The sequence below is a fragment of the Vanessa tameamea genome, chromosome 4 (assembly GCF_037043105.1).
Source record: "Vanessa tameamea isolate UH-Manoa-2023 chromosome 4, ilVanTame1 primary haplotype, whole genome shotgun sequence".
In the NCBI taxonomy this organism is placed as follows: domain Eukaryota; kingdom Metazoa; phylum Arthropoda; class Insecta; order Lepidoptera; family Nymphalidae; genus Vanessa; species Vanessa tameamea.
In genome coordinates, this window is record NC_087312.1 from 2,744,766 (window position 1) to 2,767,218 (window position 22,453).

The following is a 22,453-nucleotide window of genomic DNA, read 5'->3' on the forward strand; positions in this document are numbered from 1 at the left end:
CGGAGGTGCGAAAATTAGAAGACGACATTTTAAATTGTTATTTGTATATTTTAAACAAACGTCAAATGACTCTAAACCACATGTCTGGATAAACGCTTTCTCTCTCGTTTAGGAATTGGAGTTTGTTCCATGTCGCTTGCTTCGTAGTTACATAGGCACATCACAATTTCTCACGACACAAGCAGGTTGGTTTTCACAAGATGTTATGCGGTTCGGAATGTAGATACTACCGAGAAGAACTGGCAAGAAATTCAGCCTACGACTGTCTAACAATCAGTTAGATACATAGTTTATTAGTACTTCAGAAACTCAGTGATTCTCACTTAGATTTTAGCCTGCGAAATATGTACAAATTATATCATACCTTAAACATTAAACAAGAAAATGCATGTTTTCATCTACATAGTAACAATTTTCATGAAATGTATATAATATAAATTTATAATCAACTACGTTCTATTTCTGCAGTCAAAACAAAACAACAACATACCAAAATCTAGTTTAAACGAAATCTAAAGCGCTATCCATACTGTTTCTAAGCACAAGTCGTTAAACCCAAAACGCGTTGACAATATTCAAGTAAATGTGTGTCCCGAAAATCCCGAATACCTAAGCGCAACGGTCACAAATACATCGCAATAAGCGGAGTGACTTGAACATTCTCGCATTGTTCGAGACAATCCCGCCGGGACAATCTGCTGCATACTTGACCGCTCGGACGTTTGCTCCTTGATTATGTGTGATGAGGGTTTTATTTAGCACCTTTATTATTTAGGTGATAATTGTTAATGTTAGATGTCTATAATATCTAGTTAAATGCGATGATATCCTTCATTACTGTCTGTGTTCTGTGTAATGGAATAATTTTATTAAGAATTCTAGTCTTTTTAGAGAATTCATTTGTTTAATTTTCATTTCTATTTAATCTATTGAATCGGAAATACTTTGTGTCTGCTCGATTTACAACTAAAGACCGATAAGGGACAGTTTAAGTGAGGACTATTGTAATGTCCAAAGGTTGGGTTTTTTTTATTACTGGCAGTGGAATTTCGGTAATCTAATTCATTTATTTAAAAAATCGCTTCATATATTTTTTGTTATGTCTATATTTACCTATCGTTACTTAGATCTGTTTAACTGGTGAAAGAATTTGTTCGTACGTACGATACCGTCCGGACGATTCTTCGACCCCTGTCCGAGGGTTCGAATTAACGAATTTGTCAAGTGTCAACGTGGGGTTCTTATTAGTTTGAGGGACCTTCACGGATAATCATTTACACGTGACGTACACTTGTTTCATACGTTTCATCTCCAACCAGTAAACACTATAATTATAGTAAAGTATTATCAAAATTAAAAATATATGCAAAGTATATCAAATATTCTTTGTACAGATAAAAAATACAACAGACATTAAAAAAAAAAATGATGCTCTAAAGTCATACAAATTTGATATATGTATCTGTGACGTGGGGCTCGGTAGCCATACCGATAAATCTACCCGGTAAGTGGCAGTTATAGAACACATATCATTCACTGCACGGGGCAAATCGTAAACGTCACTTGTACACTCGACCCGAATGTTTTGTGAGTTGTGTATCTCTGGCCGGTAGATACATATGTATATACAATCTTTACGTGTGTGTATTGGCACACAGACATCGCTTTAAGTATATATTATAATATGAGCAGTAGTACCATGAGAGAGGCTGTTAAATTTGTATTACGTATGATGCCAATTATCAATTATTAAAACCCCCTAAATTTCGATATTTTATATCTATGTTTATTTTAAAGTATGTTAAACAGGTGCAATTAATTGGACTTATAATATTAAGGTAAATCGGATTGTTGGTTGGTCAAAATTTACTATTATTTAATATTTATTGATAACCAGTCAGCGTCATCTTCATGACTATTAGTAGGAATAGATCTCGTCCTTAAGCTCGAACTTAGTCCACGTGGGCTAACATTAGGCGGGGTGTCGTAATCCACACTACAGTGATGCCACTAGTACTCTCCAAAAATCTCTGACTTCTCTCATTACCTGAACGACAGGAACGTTACGACGACGTCTGACCTGATATCATGACTTATCTGAACACTAATCTCAAACTTAATTATATAAATATAGTTAAGGTTTCGTATTTACATAGGAAGGTTTTTCTATCCGTCGTTTTGATGAAACATTTTCGTTGCGCCTCTTTGTTTGCGATGCTCTCAAGATTTCGTCTCAATTTTCGAACGCGTCGCGAGATTGAATTGTTCCTCGATCCTCGTTTGTTTGTTACGATAACATTTTGATTGTTCAACGTTATAATGGATTTATAAAGAGATTAATTCATTTTTGCAGATAAAATAATACAAGTATTTCAAATCGTGTTGTTAATATTATAACTGGAAATTTAACTGGGCTTGCCATTTCATTACTAAACCAATAGTTGGCAAAAATGAATGACGTCCTGCATCTGAATGGGTTCTTTACAGAAACTCCATATCCCACAAAATAACATCTAACAAACTTTAACCTTAAATCATAAAATTCTTTCTCTTTCTCTTTGAAGAAAGCGTTGTTATTAGAAAGAGATATTATGTATCCTTGTATACGCAAGGAACATAGGAGATATGTTCTAATATGGTCAATATTAGAATGGTAGCTCGAGAGATTATTATGTTTTATTATCTAAAGTCTTCTAATTATCATGAGAAGCCCTATATTGTCAGGAAGTTAAATGAAAATAGCAAAACAATATAAGTACAACTTTATTTCTTCCTTTTAACCGATTTTAATTAATTTTGATACATATTTTATGTCAGAAATAAGATTTCTTATGTTTTAAACTTATATTAAACGAAGCGACGTAAGATGTATTTGCAATGCTTTTATAAATTTCGATGTATTTTATAAAATATATAAATATAAAATAACATAAAAATTGTATGATTTGATAAATGACACTGGTGTGCTCCACATTTACTCTCCCCGTCCCCCTTTAGGGGGTGTCGTGGGATCGTAAACCGGGATTCTCAGCAAAATCCGCACATCACTAGCGACCCCGGGAATCACGCCGTCGCCTTATCCCGTGGATTTGTTGAACGTGTATGAGGTATACCGAAATCTAAAAGTTTGTAATTCAATTTAAAACCTTGATACTCATATTGCAAAACTTATTTATATACAATTGTAAAATAATACACTTCATATGTAGACAGGTGTGAACAAAAAAATACCTTTATTTAATAAAAAAAATAGGTTTTTTGTAGTAAATATTTAATTTAATAAATACCAATAGTCTTTATTTTAATGGAAAAATTGAATTTCAAAAACCAAATTATACAAAATATACCACCAAATATTTTTTCGAAATAAAAGTTTTTAACTGAGATTTTTAGCTTCCAACGGAACAATATACTCTAGTGCCTTAATATCAGACACTCTCGGCTTTCAGCTGAATGCAGCGTTGCACTTAGCGGGCCCAGCTGTTAGATTAAAAGTGCAGTCATTACGGTGCCTTACCAAGATACACTTGGATTTCAAGTGAAATATCCTATACTTATTCTCTGATAAAACCTTTTCTAATATATAATTAAAAATATATAATTAATATGATTGAAAGTTGTATTTATAAACATATAATATGATCATGCATAAAAAATTAACTACAGAATTAGAATATATCTTCTGATCCGGTTCTATCTTAACATTCAATTTATGATATAAATCAATAAAGTCAATGTTAAATAGGAGTTTCGATAAGATGAAACTAATGTGGCGTTTCTATGTATGACAGATCAAACTTATAACGAGATCTGCTCATGAACGAGGACCATGCACAAGAATACATTAAAATATATTTTTGTACACTAACTTCATAGCGACATGAAACGTGTACCAACACACCGATTAATATATTTTACCATAATTGTTTGTATGCTCTAATACTACTCTAAGAGATCGCCCGAGTGTGTGCAAGAAAAAAAAATTGTCAGAATTTTCTGCAGGGAAGAATTTTCCCGCTCGCCTGTCTGACGCCATTTGGGTAACGCTTTTGCTGGTAAATTGGTTGAGGTGCTAACTATTGATGGTATCTGCTCTTATGATGCCCACACAATTTGCGATGCATGGGCTTTATATTACTGAACATATTACTAACGTGTCAATAAGTAAGTGTCCCACTTCTGGGCAAACCTCTTAAGGAGAATATTAAAGTATTATATATTTAAATATTTTTCTTTGAATGAGATTAACAGTTCATTCGTAGGCATACAAGATAATCTTCTTGGAATTTTCCTTAAGACGTTATCGCACCCTCCTAACATCGCTGCATTTTTTTATCGTTGAATTATTGAGGGCGGAGCCCTGCAAGTTGTTATTATGGCTTTCTTGCCCTTAACGAACGTGTCTGAAATGTAAATAATAAACTAGACAAAAAAATTAAACAACTTTAATATTATATAAAAAGAATTATGTAAATGTTAACATGTTTTCAGACTCTAGCTATAACATTTTTAATTTATAATTTTATAAAATTAAATAAATATTTAATATATTTATCCATTTATAAACAAAGATTTACCGTAACATCGAATGATTTTACATCAACATTTTAACCTTTTCTCGTTCCATAAAAATCAGTAACGTGTAACATTTCGATCAACTATAAAAAACCATCAAATTAGTATCACACCATTATATTCCCTATTTACAACGCAATAAAAAACAAAATCCTATCCACTGAATATATCCTTACGTAACGCCTATACCATATTTCGTGAAATCTTACCAGGGAAGCACTTTAAGCACCGTATATTTAATTCACGAACGCCGAAGTACGTCGCCATAAAAATCCCGAGTGATACTGTGCAGATGAGTCTGCCAGGGACGGATTTGGTGTAATTTAATTGTATTAATGTCTGTTTTATTGTTAATCTGCGTTTAATGGCCCGATAATGGGTGGTAATGATTTAGGGGAGATTGGGTTGAGATTGTGTGATATTTACGCTTCCTGATACAAAAATAGCCATGAAAAAGAATTATAATACATTTGTAATTTTACTTATATTGACTCCATAGCTTAAAGTTATAATTGATGAATTAATTAATATAAACATCTTCGATACGAGAACAATGATTATAAAAAATATTTATTAATGTTTGCTTACGTAATAAATATATATATGGTAATAACATTTTGTTGTGATGCTCGTGTGTGTGCAAGTCCGCTTGGGTAGGTAGCACTCGCACATCATACATTCTACCGTTAAATAGTAATTATTATTTTTGTGTTTGCGTTTAAAGTGTGAGTGAACCAGTGTGTCTACAGGCAAAAAGGACGCTATCAATCGTGGGAACGAACCTGACATATTTCTTACAGTACCAATGTATATGCGAAGTATTGACTACTTACCATGAAGTCATTCGCCAGTCTGTCTACATAACATTAAAAAAAAAACATATTTTTGTAATTTGCTAAATAAATACAAGTCAATGACACATTCTACTGAGAAAAACCGTCGAAAAACGTCTATCGATATAACTAAAAGAAAATGTATACATGTAGGTACTATGGTATTACATTTATTTTTTTAGTATAAAAAAACGTAAAATCATCCGACCCTGGACATTACGGATTCTGTCTACCCGCGATTTACGGTTATCTCTCGCCTGGCTCCGTTCAATCACAACCCGGGCTTAATACTTAAAACGAACTACGCTTTTAAAGAACTAGTATATGTTTTCAGCGCTGCGAGCTTGAAAAATCGCTTAAATTGAGCACCGTACAAATGTATACGAGAAAACCGGTATATTTATGTTTATTTTTTTTTAAATATAATTATATATTACGAAACTATTCAAACAATAGAAATAGAAAACTGAAAGATTATCAAATATAGCATACCTATTGCACTTCTATGACTCTCAATATAAATGAATGAATTAAGTAAAATAAAAATGAAACATACCTAAACCTTGTGATAAAATTGTGTGTCGAATATCATCAAATCACACTACAGAGTTACGTCACGTGCCACCCGAATTATATTTCCTTAGGTTTCAGCAGAAACGCATTTTAACTTACCCGTTCTCATAACACGCTGTGTAATTACTCTGTTAAGATATCCGAGGATTTCTCAAGGATTTTCACACTAACATTTACGATGGCACCATGTCAGATAAAATCTTAAGAAATTAGTCTATTTCGTAATTAAGAAATAGAAAACCTAAAAATACCTACCACTACTAATATACGATTTACGATAGTTTATTAATAATAGTAACTAAGTATATATTTCACTAAGTATAACCTGACACGGATATGGTGTTTAATTCATCGCGCATTTGTGGTTTAGAATAATTAGGTATGCTACCCATATCTCTAAAATTTCTCCGGACTCATATAACTTTGGAAAACTCAAGAAAAGAACTTCGCGATATATATAAAGCAAAACATAGCGCTGTTTTTAAATCTGAAATGATAAACAATAATCAATCTTCAAAATTTGGTCACATTAAGATAACAATCAGAAAATCTGGTGAACCGTCTTCAGGAAATATCAAAGATTCTGAATTCATAGTCTCAATTAATTCCCTATTCATAATAGATCATTTTGAAAACCATGTATTTAGCAAACTGTTATCAACTGTATCTAACTTTCTTGAAATGGTAGTAACCCTAAGTGTATACAGATTTTCACTCAACGAGATCATCTAATTATAATGATAAGTTCTAATAGGTACTGCAAAGCATTCTTGCACTCATATAACAATCGCAATTTTAAATCTTTCCTTCAATATATAGACTTCCTTATAAATTTAAATTGGAAATGTAATCAAACAAACATCAAATACATCCAGCTCTCTTGAAGAGATTCAAGCGGCCCCAAAACACAATTAAACGCAGCCCTCCGCGCCCATAACTGTCTGTAATTACACCGTCACGACTTACGACGCAAAGATTTTACGCACTTGGACTCAAGACCGTAACAACTTCCAAATGTGTATTACGTTGGGAAGTTGGTCGCTTTGTTTTGTTTATGGTTGAAACTCGCATAATGTCTTGGAAATATACTTTGAAAATTGTTCCATTGTTATTTTAACATGGGCTGTTGATTTCGTAATGTGCTAAGTAATGCGTGCTCAAACTTATCAGATGCTTCCAATGAGTTGTCATTATAATGAAGTAATAAAGAATCTATATAGTGAATATTGTTTTACATAAGAAATATAATAAACATCCAATAAAGCATCTTCACAGAAAACCGAAGACGACTAGCGAAATTCGCAAAGGAACATCTTCACTAAAAATCTGCTATCTCAAAGATGGAGGACTAACGAGGGCTGCGAACTCTGATTTCCAATTCAAAGGAAAATTGCGATCCATAACGGGGTGGGGGGTGGCCGGAGTGGGGGGTACCCCCTCCCGTTGCTATGCGACGCGGGGTGGAGCCGCCGCAATCACGGCCAATAGCACGACGGATATAAATTGGTCTCGCAACGCGACACTCTCGCGGAAATGAGACACACGATGCCCTCCCGTTCGCTCTAATGAAGTCGCCAGTCGCCAGACCCCTTGATTGACGGACTCTACGGCCCTTTTTCGAAATGCTATACCTAATTGTTGGGTATCGGCGCTGTGATTTGCTCACGAGTGTTGCGTCGTATTGGTCGTTATAAAACGTTTTCTTCTTTAGTAATTTTATCATACTATATTTGACGTATAACAATGTTAGATCAGATTTAGGAGGTAGATATACAATATAAGTTATGTACAAAATATACACAAAATATAAAAAAATATATTAAAATTACAATAGTATAAATCTTCAATATTGTCACCAAAGGCTTTCAATAAAAATATCTGTGGCCTCACAAGAGACTCACGATAGAAATGTCCCAGGAAAGCAAGAAATCCAGAACAAAGACCTCTCGATATTAAATTCCGCACCTAGAATCACGATACATAAACTGGTAATGGTCGCGAATATAACGCGCTATAAATTTTTGTAGTCCGGCCGGGAGTGCTGCGAATCCGTAATGCGAACCGGACTTGGCAGAGATTACATGGACGTGTATTAATACGACGTGATGTATCCACATATCCAGGGCTGAGGCTGATGGCTTATATACCTTAAGTAAATGAATACTTGCATCATATTTCCAATACCATAATTTGAATAAATAATCTTTGGTCACTATCAAATGAACTCGTTATATATTTTGTAAATTGTGATTCTCTATTGATATTTTATTTAAGAGAAATACTTTTTGAGCCTTATTTTGATATTTAGTCGTCATTTTCTTTTAAAGATTTCATTATTTGTAAAATTTACACTCAGTTTTATGAAACAATCTCGTAGGGTTGTCGATTATATACAAAGTGTTATGCGTGTTTTCTTTTTGCTTTCCTGTAACCGACAACCCTAAGAAATTCGCACCCAGCATCACGTGTCAGCGCGGATCGATACTCAGATATGAGGCACAGATTATATAGGGACTATATCGTTGTCTTTGCGTCAGCGTGATTTGATTATGATAGTTTGCTCTCTTATAATACTTACTTCTTTGTTTTTGTTGTTCGTATTTATATATTTTCATATAAAATAAATATGGTTAGATATACATATATATTTATGACTTATCAGTATTCCCTTAAAATATATTTAGGTAGATATGGTAGTTATTATTTTGCCATTGTATATGTGATATAATGACAATATACAATACATTTTGTTACCTAAAGGTGTCAATATTTTTCCACCACATAATGTATTGGTGTTATTTTAATAAAAAAAGTTTTCACAAGAAACGTTTGAATCTATTACTATTGAAATAATTTTAAAATTATTTTTTAACTTTAAAAGAAAAATATTTCTAAATTCTGTTTTGTCCACAGGTGAAAAGCCTCACAAATGCCAAGTGTGCGGTAAAGCGTTCAGCCAAAGTTCAAATCTAATTACACACTCGCGCAAACACACCGGTTTTAAGCCTTTCGCTTGCGAACTGTGCGGGCGGGCGTTCCAGAGGAAAGTAGACTTACGGAGGCACAGAGAAACTCAACATGCCGATTTGCGAAATCCTCAACACATGCAACCTCCGCATACCGATGTGCATGGTATGCATGCGCCTGACATGCATGTGGCGGATCGGATAGGTGAGTTAATATTTACACTCTGCCTTCTGAAACCAGTATACATATAGTTCGACTCCTAACTGTAGCATCTTTGTGTCGTATATATTATGTTATTAAATATAAGAAGTAACAGGTCATGGGATAGTAATTACTTACCTACTACTTGGCACTAAAATTTACACATTTTTTTTTGTGGCACACGTGCCATAGGCCATAAGTTCGACTAGAAATATTAGCTATTCCTTACAAGACCAATGCGCCGCCATCTATGGGAACTAAGATATTCTGCCACTTACACTTGTAACTCGACTGGCTCGCTTTCTTAAACCGGGTATAGAATACTTTTACTGGCTAACGCATTTCTTATACCCGGGTATAGAACAGTACTGTTTGGCAGTAGAATAATTGAGTGATACATACGAGTAAATTAGTCTTTTTTATTTTTATTTTATCCATAATCCCAAAAACAAAATGGCACTTAAAATATATAAGCAACTATTTGTCTGCGACGTCGATCGCTTTTTAGGTGTCCTTCGTCAGGTATTAGGCAGAAAATCCTTCCTTGGAGTCTAAGCTTGCTTCATAGGAAATTACATCAAATTCGGTTTAGCTGTGGAAGCTTAACAGCTTATTAGTAGATGTGAGCAATATAAGCAATGTTTGAAAATTTTATTTTCGTTAATATAACATACGTCATAATAAGAAAAAATCCCACGTTTAACACTATTTTCTTCCTCCAGATCTTCGTCAACCTCACCCTGATCTTCGACAACCTGACTTCAGGATGAGCAGCGCGGTACCTCCTCTTCAACCGCTCCCCTCCTGAACGTCAACCGCCTTCGCGCCCTGGCGCTGAGGCATTCACCACCTTACTAGCTTGTAAATAAAATACAAAATACAACACAAATATATGTTAACCAAAGACACTCGTGTGATTTGAAAACGGTGAAGAAATTTTAGTAGTATCTTAAGATTTTTTATCTCAACGGCTTGTAATTACGATAAACAATTGACAATGTTTTGTGCTTTTAATAAAAAAACAACAATGTTGGAACAGCACCGGACTCGATTCATTGTTGAATCAACATTCTTATTGTTAAGTTCACAAGAACCACCAAAGAATGGCTTGACTAAAGAACTATTTATTTTATTGAATACATAGGTGTTAAATTGAAATATTATTTAGGAAATTAAAATATGGTACATTTTAAATATGACATAAGTATCAATTATAAGGTTTATGTAAGTTTTTGATCTCAACGAGAAATTAATAAATTATCTGTTATTCGTACTCATTAAAGAAATTATTCATAATAAAAAAAAAAAACTATTAATATTTCATACCTTAGAACGATATTTGATTGTTTCGCTATTCTTACGAACAATATAATTTACATAAAATATTTTTCTTTACATATTAAATAATTACATAAACCAAATATCAATTAACGTCATTCCAATTATTTTTTTTATACAATTTAAATATTAATTGGATAAAATCCTTTAGATAATTCCATATACATCATTCCGAATAAAGTTAATTTTTATGATATAACTTACAAATATGTTGTACCTAAGTACCCTACTTAATTGAAGCTTACACTATCTTATAAATATAAAAAAATATGCTTGTATATTGTAATAAATGCATTCACGCGAAGTCGATCGATCAAGTAAGCTTTGCACAGATGTTCTTGGCACTTGTGTGAAGGTTTCTGACGCGAGTCACATCGGATTTTCACTTATATAAAAAAATACTGACACTGTGACGTGTTCTTACATTATGTAATTACATATATTATACATAAAATAATAAATACAATATAAAAGACACTTGTGATACCTATTCCTACTTTGTTTAATTTTTTCTTAGTTCAAAATGTAAATAATATTTTTAAGCACATATCACAACTATTAAATAAGAAAATAAAATTTGGACATTTTTAATAATTATATTGTAATAATAATAGCTTACTGTACATAGATTTGTCCGCGGGAAATAATTATAATTACATAATTTGTATAATGTTACAGATTTTGCTTGTGAAAATTGTAACACACTTAGGTAAATTCGTAACTATACAGTTACAAATATTATAATATTATTAAAAAATATAAAGTTCACATTCGGTTTAAAATTATCGTTTTACATAATTTTACAAATTACATAAAAATTATAAAGGCTTAACTTCATGTTGCTTCGAGTTGCTATTGAATATTTGTATCGTGAAATCCATTATGCCAAAAGTATATAGATAGATTAAATTGTATATAAAAATAAAATTTCAGTTTATACGTAAAAAAATGTATACGATTCTTCAATGCATAAATGTGTTAAAAATTAAGATTATCACATAAACTATGCACTTCAGCATTCCTTTTTATCACATAATTAGATATACCAAAGAGTTTTTATATCTTTTCAAACGTAGAACTTGATAATATTTCATAGTTTTTTTTTTGTTTAATATGATAAAATATTTTTAATCTGCGCACCATCGATAGACAGATGTAATAATGATTATTCCTTTAGTTTTTAAGTGTTTATTTCCCTCATTCTAGTAACGCTGTATATTTAGAATAAATTTATACATATATTGAATATTTTGAGATTTTAAATTTAGTGTAATGTTATATTTTTGTCTGTAAATAATGTAAAAAATGTAAACTACTCCAAAGAACAATGTGCAATCTTAATGTCATTATAACTTTTATTGTTATAAGCAACTGTCACTTAAATATATAAAGATGTATTACATAGTTGTTTTATTGTCACACAACCCCCGTACAAAGTCTACACATATAACGCGGCTAATACAATTATATTTAGCTCATAAATTTAATCATTTTCCTTCTTAAGGACTTTAAAAGCATGTTTAAATTTTTATTATTAAGTATTTCTTTCACGTGCATCTGATCTCACTCATCCGTCTGATTGCTTTCCCTGAGTATAAGATAGAGGAACGAATGAATCGGAGAGAACTGTTTCACGCACAAACCTACACCCTATTTTAATCGACAATTTCTTTGCAATGAGCTAATAGCTTCAATACATAACGCACCACAACAAGGTCTCAATAAATATATCTTTATTTCTAATACGACTCTATTAGACTCAACTAATTATATCAACTTAAATTTTACTAAAGTTGCAAATCCATAATTAATCATCATCATCATCATAATCAGCCTGTATTATTCCACTGCTGGACGTAGGCCTCCCCCAAGGCGCGCCACTGAGTTCGATATTCGGCCCTTCTCATCCATGTTCTACCGGCCACCTTCCGTGCCGCAGGGCACCAGGGCAGGTCACGGAAACCATTGCAAATGGAAAATATCCTGTTGCGGATGGTCTCAAATATATTTGGCTCATTCTTCCAAACTATTCCTTACCCTTGCAGTCCAATGGGGCGGGTTTACGTGCTTTCCGAGGATTTTCACAGGATACGGCTTCTAATCGTGTTTTTTCAATCTGAATTTTTTTTGTGAAGTGAACAACAATTTTTAAAGGGTTATAGACGGACCTCAATATAAATAACAATATGATAGACCTGTGAGGTTGTAAAGTAGGTATACAAACATTTAATAAGCTAATCAGAGAATCGTATTTCAACATTTAACAACCAAAAAGAAAGTAATTTAGATTACGAGTTCGTTTTTTGTATATCAGTTTCACCACTTCAAAATTAATTTACCAACATAATATGTTAACAACAACGCAAGTTAAAACAAAAGAAATTTTAAATCAAATCAAAAGGAGTCGAAAGAAAGTTTTCCATTGAAACTCCTTAGTTGACAATTAAAACGCGTTCGATATTTGGACAAATATGATATCAATACAAATTTAGATTTTTTTTTTTCTGCATAAGTGTCTCTACTTAATATTTTGTTGCGTCAAAATTTTCGCCTAAAAGCAAACAAAGAACATTATGCTAATAACGTTGAAGATAATTCTGATATTAATCCAATATCTCCATTATTGGAGAAGTAACGCGATTTATGGCGTAAGTGACTTCTCAAGTTACGAGGGGTGGCGATGTGATGGCATTAAAGAAGGAAAATTATTATATATATTTTGCGAGGGATTTCTTAATTACTTATTTTATAATAGTTGATGATTTAACGTAGATCTATATTAAAAGATTATTGATTATTTTTGGAAAATTCCGCAACCCTGATATTTTTAAGTAAGGTCACTTGGTGATAGGGCTTTATGCAAGCCTGTCTATCCAGATAACACCGACTATGTCATATATTCTACCGCCAAGCAGCAATACTTAGTAATGTTGGGTTCCGTATTGAAGGATGAGTGAGCCAGTGTAACAGACACAAGGAACAAAATATTAGCTTCCAACGTTGGTGGTGCATTGGCGATGTAAGGAATGGTTAATTTTTGTTACAGCGCCATTGTCTATGGGCGGTGGTGACCACTTACCATCAGGTGGCCCATTTAGCTGTTCGCCCACCTATATCATAAGAAACCTGAAAAAAAAGATATTTTTAGTAACATTTGATGTTGATTTTGAACAAAATATATAACCTCGGAATTAGTCAAGAACGACAATTCTTTCAAAAGCTAATGCTATGACAACGATGTGACTTTGAAGTTTTATGGCGTATGAAGTTTCCACATCCTACTCCACTCGAATAAGTAAAGAATATATGATATCATTTCTAATAAACTTTTAATTAGTCTCAGTATCTTATAAAGATTTTTAACTTCATAAAACCGAAGTTCTTCTATGCAGAACTGCTATGTTGCGAAGACAGATCAATCTTGGTATAAAATATATTGTCAATTTGAATGTGCATATTCAGTGAAAATAATATATACGATAATTCATCTCCAATAAAACAACTAACGTTTTTTTTTTATTTATTGTTAAAATGTATATGAACTTCTTATCGACTTCCGACCACAGCGACTAACATGAGAGCAATGGATCTAACTTGCTCAACCTTGAAAAAAAAAAAATTATTTTTGTAAGCAAATAGAGCAATAGGAGCTCTATTATCTATATATAAAGTTTAACATAGAATATCGCGGTCACAACTCACGTAATATAATAAAAATTAAACCATTAGTTAATGAGTAATCGATCATAACACTGCAAACACATCGACCGCCCGACAAACACACGGAGTAAATTGGATTAATCTCTATCACTAATCAATATTGTTATTTGATTATATTGTATTACTTATTTCAATGATTAACTATCTACATTTCTAAAGAATAATTTAAATATTATATTATGTAGTTAATTACATTAACTTTTTATTTTAATTCAGTCCTATAATTGTTTCGTAACATTTATGTCCTTTTGGTATTTTTTTAGTTTTTATTTTTATTTAGTAACAAATTAAAACTAAATTGAAATATGAAATACAAATATTAAAAAAAGATTTTGGTATTTATATTCCAAATGAATTACTAAAATACTCTGTGATCTATCTATCAAAGATGATGTGATGATCAGTGAATATTAGTACTTTCCGAGTATTTTTAGCATGAGTTACTAAAAATCCTATAAAATCAGATGGTTCTTTTAAGCAATAAAAAACAGGATGAGGCCAATGAACAAACCCTCATCAATTATTCCATCACATAGGCTTAGTTTGATTACGCCTCACTAAAAGATACATTTTTTTATCTTTACCGTATTTACAATAAAACCTATAATTCCACAACTGCAATTAAATTTGTAACATAACATTAAGGAATATCATATCTTATTAATAAAGTAATAAGGGCGATTATATCGTGTATATAGTAAAGTAGCGTAGAGTTAGATTTAGTAATAAAGCGGGAAGGAGACTGTCTCGCGGGAGCACGGCGGACGCTAAACGTCTGTTAGCACGCACTACTGCGTATTGTGCGCGTTCACGCTATTGTCGAAAACAGGAACGTACTGTGATAAAGGAAAAAGTTTTAACATTATAAATATAGCAAAAAAATGGTCGTTAACGCCTAATCTTTTTATAAAAATCAAATGTTTATAATTCCATTAAGCGTTTAATTGTCTTTGTGTTTTTTTGGTAGATACCATCATCACCATCATAGATACCCTCAAGCATCACTTATTAGTATTGTTGTGTTCCGGTTCCGGTTCACAGTATTGTTGTGTTCCGGTTTGAGTAAGCCAGTGCAACTATGTGCACAAGGGACATAACATCTTAGTTCCTAAGGTTGTTGGGGCATGGACGATTTAAGGAATTGCTTAACGCACCAATATCTATAGGCAGTGGTGACCACTTACCACCAGACGGTCCATTTGTCCGTCCGCCTAATAGAATCGCTTTTTCGACAAAATGTTTATAACGATTATGTACAGTTAGAGTTATACATGCGCCATGGAAATGAACTGCAAGCTTTTTTGTCACCTTTACCTTACCTTACATATGTGGGGAGATGAATGGGCATTGGAGCAGACGAGTCCTAGAGTGGAGATCACGGTTTGATAAACGCAGAGTAGGGCGCCCTCCGGCTAAGTGGACCGATAACCCGAAAAAGGTGGCAAGACGTGACTGGATGCGGAAGGCGGAGAATCAGGCTTTTGCACACCTTAGGAGGGGTCTTTGTCCAGCAACGAATGACTAGGGTACCAAGGTAGGTAGGGACTAAATGTATGTAACGAAATATTCATAGATATTGCTTGAGCGAAAAAGATACGTTACAGTTACATAAACCGGTACGTACACAGAATTGGAGACATTTAATAATTACATATTCTTGGAAATTTAAATTAATATTTATTTCTTTTCCTGCCCTTGTCCCAAATTTTTTGAGTGGGGGGTCCTTTCCTTCCATTCTCCTCTATTATTCGTCTTCTAGACGTTCACATCTATCTCTTTCATATCCCCATGATATCCTCACACACACTCCATCCATGTCTTCTTAGCTCGTCCTCTTCCCCTCCATCCCTCTACGCTCATTCTCATAATTATTTTTTTAAATTATTATATTTTATATTCATTCAAAAATACCTTTTTTTTAAACAGACAAGGTTTATATATTATATAACTATCGTCAATGTAACATATTTAATATGTGTTGCTTTAAATTGAAATAAAAAATCAGGTTCCACCGAGATTTGAACTCGGATCGCTGGATTCAAAGTCCAGAGTGCTAACCATTACACCATGGAACCAGTTATTGAAAGTGTATAATTTATTATTCACAAACGTGCGAAGACTTTTATATTAAAGATTTCTCGCTTACTTTCATTTTAGATTTGTTGTTTGAACAAGTGTATCATTGGCTAGTAGATACTTGTCATAGAAACGAATTTAAAAAGGTCTTATGTGTGTTACTATTAGGTATTAGCTATTCTAATTTCACTTATGTTATTTTACGATGATTGCTAGTCAGCAAGTAGTAGGTATACTTAAATATGTCAATATTTAAGTATACCTACTACTTGCTGACTTCCAAGCAGAATGTATTATATACATATATAATTGTATTTAATAAACATGACTTTGTATATTTAAATGTTGCAAAAGAGTAACTACTGAATTTCTTGCAGGTTCTTCGTAGAATCTGCATTCCGAAACGGTGATAGTTTCGCTTAATATAGTTTGTTAATTGACGATTCAAAAGTGCTTGTAAAAGCCTACTTGAATAAAGTACATTTTGAATCACACAGTTCCAATTATCATGATGAAAAAATGAATTAAACTACAAGCGACTGTGACGGTACTCTTGAATTAGTAATAGCAATATGAAGTCTTTAATAAACAACATATATGGAAATTATTATTGGCGTCATAAAACTCTGGACATATTTCGATTAAGTCCGAACCCGCAGTTTCATTTTAATTTATTTTAATAAAAACTAATGAATAATATCTCACTTATTTTTATATTATTTCGACTCCAATCTCACCTACCTAATCAAAACACATTGTCCTAGTTTGAATGGTAAATGACTTCGTATAATTAAGTTAAACAGTAAAATTACATTTGTGCTCCAATTTTTGGCATGGACAAATAATTAAATTATTTGTAGTATAACATCTAAAAAATTACCCAGTCCGTCCCTGTATGGTCAGAATCGCCAGTCATATATAATTCAAGGCATACACGTGTGTCCCGACTTCATACGCAATCAGTATTGTGAATAATGTATGTGCACGCTGGACTGGCTGATGATTGCGTGGCCCGCGAGATTCAAGATTTCAACCCTGGCTCACAGGTCCAAGTGGATTTGAGAAGATTTTTCTTTTCGTCCGATTCGCCAATTATTCTTTTAGCTTTCCTTTGATTGGTTTATTTACATCTGTAATAAAATAATAATAATGCAGATTGAATTGATTAAATATTGTTTATTTTGATAAATCTCTTTTTAAAAAAAAATTGAAAAATATGTAAATCAATCTATATAAAGAGAATGATTTGTTTTTGTTTTTTATTTTAATTAAATTGAATTTATTCATAATTTTATTTGGTACATTTTATATTTAAACAGAATACATACTTGGTGGTAGTTCTTTGTTAAACCCCGAGTGGTAAATACCACCGACTCTTAACATATCCTACCACAAAACAGCAATACTTCATATTTTTGTGTATCGGTTGTAAGGTAAAGCCAGAATAACTTCAGGCACACGGAACATAAAACCTCAATTCGTAAGTTTGGTGGCGCATTGACGGTGTAAGAAATGGCTAAAATTTCTTACGACACAAATTTTAATGAACGGTGGTGACCACTTACCATTAGGTAGCTAATTTGTTCGTCCGCCTAGCTATATTTAAAAATAATATATATAAGTATGTTACATATAAAACTTAGCTTGTTTTTGGCCGTATTCTATACGTTGTGTTTAAACAGTCGTTCGTAGAGTAGAAGGCTGAATCACACACCTGTCAACATTAAACAATTGGCAATTAAATTAAATTTAAATATAATAAAACTAGATTAAACAAATCCAATATCGGTATGATGATTGCCTCCATCGATTTAAATATATAATATTTAAAATTAATTTTCCAAAAAAAAAGTAATAATAGGTATACAATTTTTTTGTTTACTTGTAATCGTATACGTATATGAAAGGTTATGTATGTCTACAAATCAAACCAAAATATACTGTATTTAAATATGCTCTTAAAAGTGCTTTTGAATATATAGATATAACAAAAATCTCGAATGTGAAGTATATTGAGAGGAATCGACAAAAGTCTCAGCAGTTCATACAGTAGACTAGAAGTGTTGGTTTTCTACCGTTACTCAACGAAGGTAACAGTCACGCTCCTTCAAACACTGATCGTAGCTTATCAGAAATAGCGTAAGCTAGAAATCGTATCGCTGCATAGTCTTAACCTAAGGTGCAGGGGGAGCAAAAACTCAGGCGCTGCGCCTTTGTGAAAGTCTCGTCGATAGCAATCACGTAAAGCGCCTTAGAAGGTTCCTTAAAAATCATTTTAGGGGGGAGGAGAGATCGACAGTACACTGTTTGCACCATGCTTGTTATGTTGAAGACGATGTTGTCGCTGCTATACCAAAAAATAAACTATACTTTGTTTTGTATATTAACCATTTAAATAGAGTCGTCGGCAAGACATAGCATAGAGCTGTTACAACCTCAAAATTTAAAAAATAATAAGAAAATAATTATAATTGTTATCAATTGCATTTTAACTTTAAGAAATATTTATAATTAAAAAAAAAATGTATTTTTGATGTTCATATATTTTACAACGTGTCCAAATTAACTTAAATCACTTTGTATATTATAACTATGAGCTTATATGATTTAAATTTGCAATATTTTCACTTTTATTGGTAATTCATAATAAAAATATGATATTCTGAAAACACATATGTATGTGTAAGTCAAGAAATGACTTATCTACTCTATTGTACATAAAGATCGTTTTTTAATATGTCTGTGTTCTTTAAATGAATCGTAAATTAATGTCTTTGTTGATATGTTTCGATGATCTAATATGATCGTCGAAACATATCTACAAATACATTAAATTCTAGGTTGTAGCAGCTCCATGTTATGTCTACTCATTAACTTTAGATTAATTAGTGCTGTTTATTGCGATTGCAGATGACATTGAGTATTTGTTAAAAAAACAAATCATGACCCTTTCACTGAGATCACCGGTCATCACGTCACGATATTAACGGCATCTTCGCTAGGTTTTTGACCCCAAATCGTCATATAAAAGAGAAAGGCGAAAGAATGTACACATTAAATTGGTAGATTCGTATGTGAGGTTCCATGGTGTAATGGTTAGCACTCTGGACTTTGAATCCAGCGATCCGAGTTCAAATCTCGGTGGAACCTGAATTTTTAATTAGTCTAATTGAATTCGTGATAGCGTGAATCACTTTGGTGGTTTATTATAAAAAAATACACTCACCTTCATCTCAAACTACCATTGAGAAGAATTTTAAGTTCTATAGTGAAAAAGTATTAATATTTTTTATTATAATTGACTTATCGAGTGACTATCTATTAATTAAAAAAAAAGAAAACAAAATATTTATATAATAGAACATCTCCTAATTCGATCTAAAATAAAAATCATAATATTGCCTTAAAAATTGTTAGTTTTCTAAATATATATAAAGGTATGTGTATATATACTTAAATATATAAAATAACAATATTTATAAAAAAAAAATCTCGATCGATTTTGATCAAAATATTTTTCTCTAACAGCAATATTTATCGCAATAAACGCGAATAATATTGAGACAAAATCAATATTTTTCGCTTTTTATCTTTGATTTGATTTAGAAAATAAATTTTATAGTTAATGTGACTATCATAATTATTATCAGTACGTCGAAATACATAATAGATAAACAACAAAATTCAGATTAATTCGAAGTGGGCTAAACAGAAGTTTATAACATAAAAATAACTTAAAATAATTATTTTTTAATTAAATAACTTTCAATTCCCAATAGCGAGTACTGTATCCTGTTCAAATTATTAAGTATATTTGTAACAGTAATTATTTACTATGCGTTATTTAATAAGCTGCTCAACAGAAATAAAAAAGAGTATATTCTAATGTTATAGTAAATTAAAAATAAATGCAAATTCGATTTTTTCAAACATCACATAATTTTCTCTTATACAATATAAACGATGAATCGCGTTATAAGTAATAAAACTATTCTAAAAAGAATACATAAATATTTATTATTATTATAACACGCATTAAAAAAAAACATCATATAAATTACATACCTTTAACGATATAATAATTTATCTATAAAAAAATAAAAATCCCAACAAGAATAACTATTTATTTCCTAAATACAATACTAATAATTTATTTATCTTTTTAATGTAATTATGTAATATTAAAGTCAATCCCTATTTCCCTTGGTAGTGCCACGACTTGAGAAAGACCTTACAGAAAGATAAATTAAGAAAAATGCTTATATAATTAGAAATTTACAGAAAACTTAAGAGAATTTACGCCGTATTAGTAGTGTACACGGGTTTGCTTTTTTATTATTTATTCCAGTTCGAATAGAACATTCATAGCAAATACAGGACAAAGTGGATCAGCTAGCGTGTTATATAAAACTATATAAACAACAATTTGAGTATCTTTGGATTCTTAGAACCTCAAAAGACTTCAACGCTGAGTCAAGTCCAGATATAGAGAAGCGTTACACTTGCCTATTGGTGTACAATCATCTAGATGAGAGCCGAGATTGGTTAGAACGCGTGCATCTTAACCGATGATTTCGGGTTCAAACCCAGGCAGGCACCACTGAATTTTCATGTGCTTAATTTGTGTTTATAATTCATCTCGTGCTCGCCGCTGAAGGAAAACATCGTGAGGAAACCTGCATGTGTCTAATTTCAACGAAATTCTGCCACATGTGTATTCCACCAACCCGCATTGGAGCAGCGTGGTTGAATATGCTCCAAACCTTCTCCTCAAAGGGAGAGGAGGCCTTAGCCCAGCAGTGGTAAATTTACAGGCTGCTAATGTAATCTACCTTCAGGCGTCGGCGTACTTGGTAGGGTTTTGTGCAAGCCCGCCTGGGTATGTACCCATCACTAATCATATATTCAACGTCCAAACAGTACTTAGTATTGTTGAAGGTTAAGTTAATCTGTGAAATTACAGGCACAAGAGATATACCATCTTAATTCTCAAGTTGACGGCGCGTAGGCGATATTATTAATAATAGTCAAAAACATATACATAATTCCAAGCGATTTATAAGGGTAATAGTGTCAATTGACTATCAGGTGTACAATCTCTTCGTCCACCAACCGATAACATATTTAAAAAAAAAAGTCCGAAATAAATATGTCTGACCTGAGAAGAACTGACAAAAGAAAATCAACAATAATATGATATCAAAGACAGTGATGAAAACTTATCTCAATGATTACGACATTAATCAGAAACTTTTTAAATCCAGAAAATGGCGGCCATTTTATTTATCGTTAGAAAATTCATATTTACTATCAAAATGATCGGAAATGTTGTTTAAGCTATAAAAAAAACATACATTTTATCACATAAGCAATACACGCGTAAAATATAATGATGATGAATGATTGAATATATCAAAATAAACGTCATTCGAATGTAAATTGTACGAGAATGATTGATTCGAAGTATATATCTCATAAAATATTGATATTCTCATAAAAGAACCCTCAAGTTTGACCACTTTACTCTTTGCATAATTTTCTGCTTCCATTGATTCTCAAGGGGTAGCCCTTTAAGTGTCATACGGCTTTCGAGTTTACGTTCAACGTCAGAGTTGTGTCTGAATCGGTAATTTGATAAAATTGTATCATACTCATATGCTTACAATATTATTACAATTTAATATACAATAATATTATACAGACGTAAGATTTGTTTGTTTGTATGCATGTACGTAATCTTTGGAACTATTGAACTAATTCCAATACATTTTTTCATTCATTAGCAAATCAAATCAAATCCATTTAATCAATATCACACTTATTTATTGATTGTTAAATTCGACACGACCACCGGTTAGAATAAGAAGGTACCCTGACCTAAAAAGAACCGGCAATGTGTGCACTTGCACTCATTGCCGGTTCTTTTTATATGCGGTTAAAAGTATGCGAGCAATATATAAATATATATTATTTTAACTATCTATACCTCTGTCTGTTTCAAAAACAATGAAAAACAGAAATACGAACTCAAATATAATGTTCTATTTTTAAAAATAAATATAACCACATATTATTTGTAATAAAAAAGATTGTTTAATTGCCAGAATTACAGAACATGTGGATCTTTGATAAAGATCATGAATTAAAATCATTAACAACATTTTGACCGA

At 32.1% G+C, this 22,453-nt stretch overlaps 2 protein-coding genes and 2 non-coding genes across 4 annotated transcripts in view; 2 read left to right on the plus strand and 2 right to left on the minus strand.

The window, feature by feature from the left end:
• The window catches only part of LOC113395400 (zinc finger protein Gfi-1b), a 54,876-nt gene extending 43,944 nt beyond the window's left edge, over positions 1–10,932 (plus strand). The window contains exons 5-6 of the mRNA XM_026632995.2: positions 8,895–9,152; positions 9,872–10,932. Of these exons, the coding sequence (XP_026488780.1) occupies positions 8,895–9,152; positions 9,872–9,957 (344 nt within the window). The 3' untranslated portion in view covers positions 9,958–10,932. The remainder of the gene's footprint in view (positions 1–8,894; positions 9,153–9,871) is intronic.
• The window catches only part of LOC113395392 (lysosomal thioesterase PPT2 homolog), a 266,083-nt gene that overhangs the window by 148,210 nt on the left and 95,420 nt on the right, over positions 1–22,453 (minus strand). The gene's annotated exons all lie outside the window — the stretch shown is intronic.
• Trnaq-uug (transfer RNA glutamine (anticodon UUG)) lies at positions 16,211–16,282 on the minus strand. Its single transcript has one exon. It is a non-coding gene; the product is annotated as a tRNA-Gln (tRNA).
• Positions 19,362–19,433, plus strand: Trnaq-uug (transfer RNA glutamine (anticodon UUG)). Its single transcript has one exon. It is a non-coding gene; the product is annotated as a tRNA-Gln (tRNA).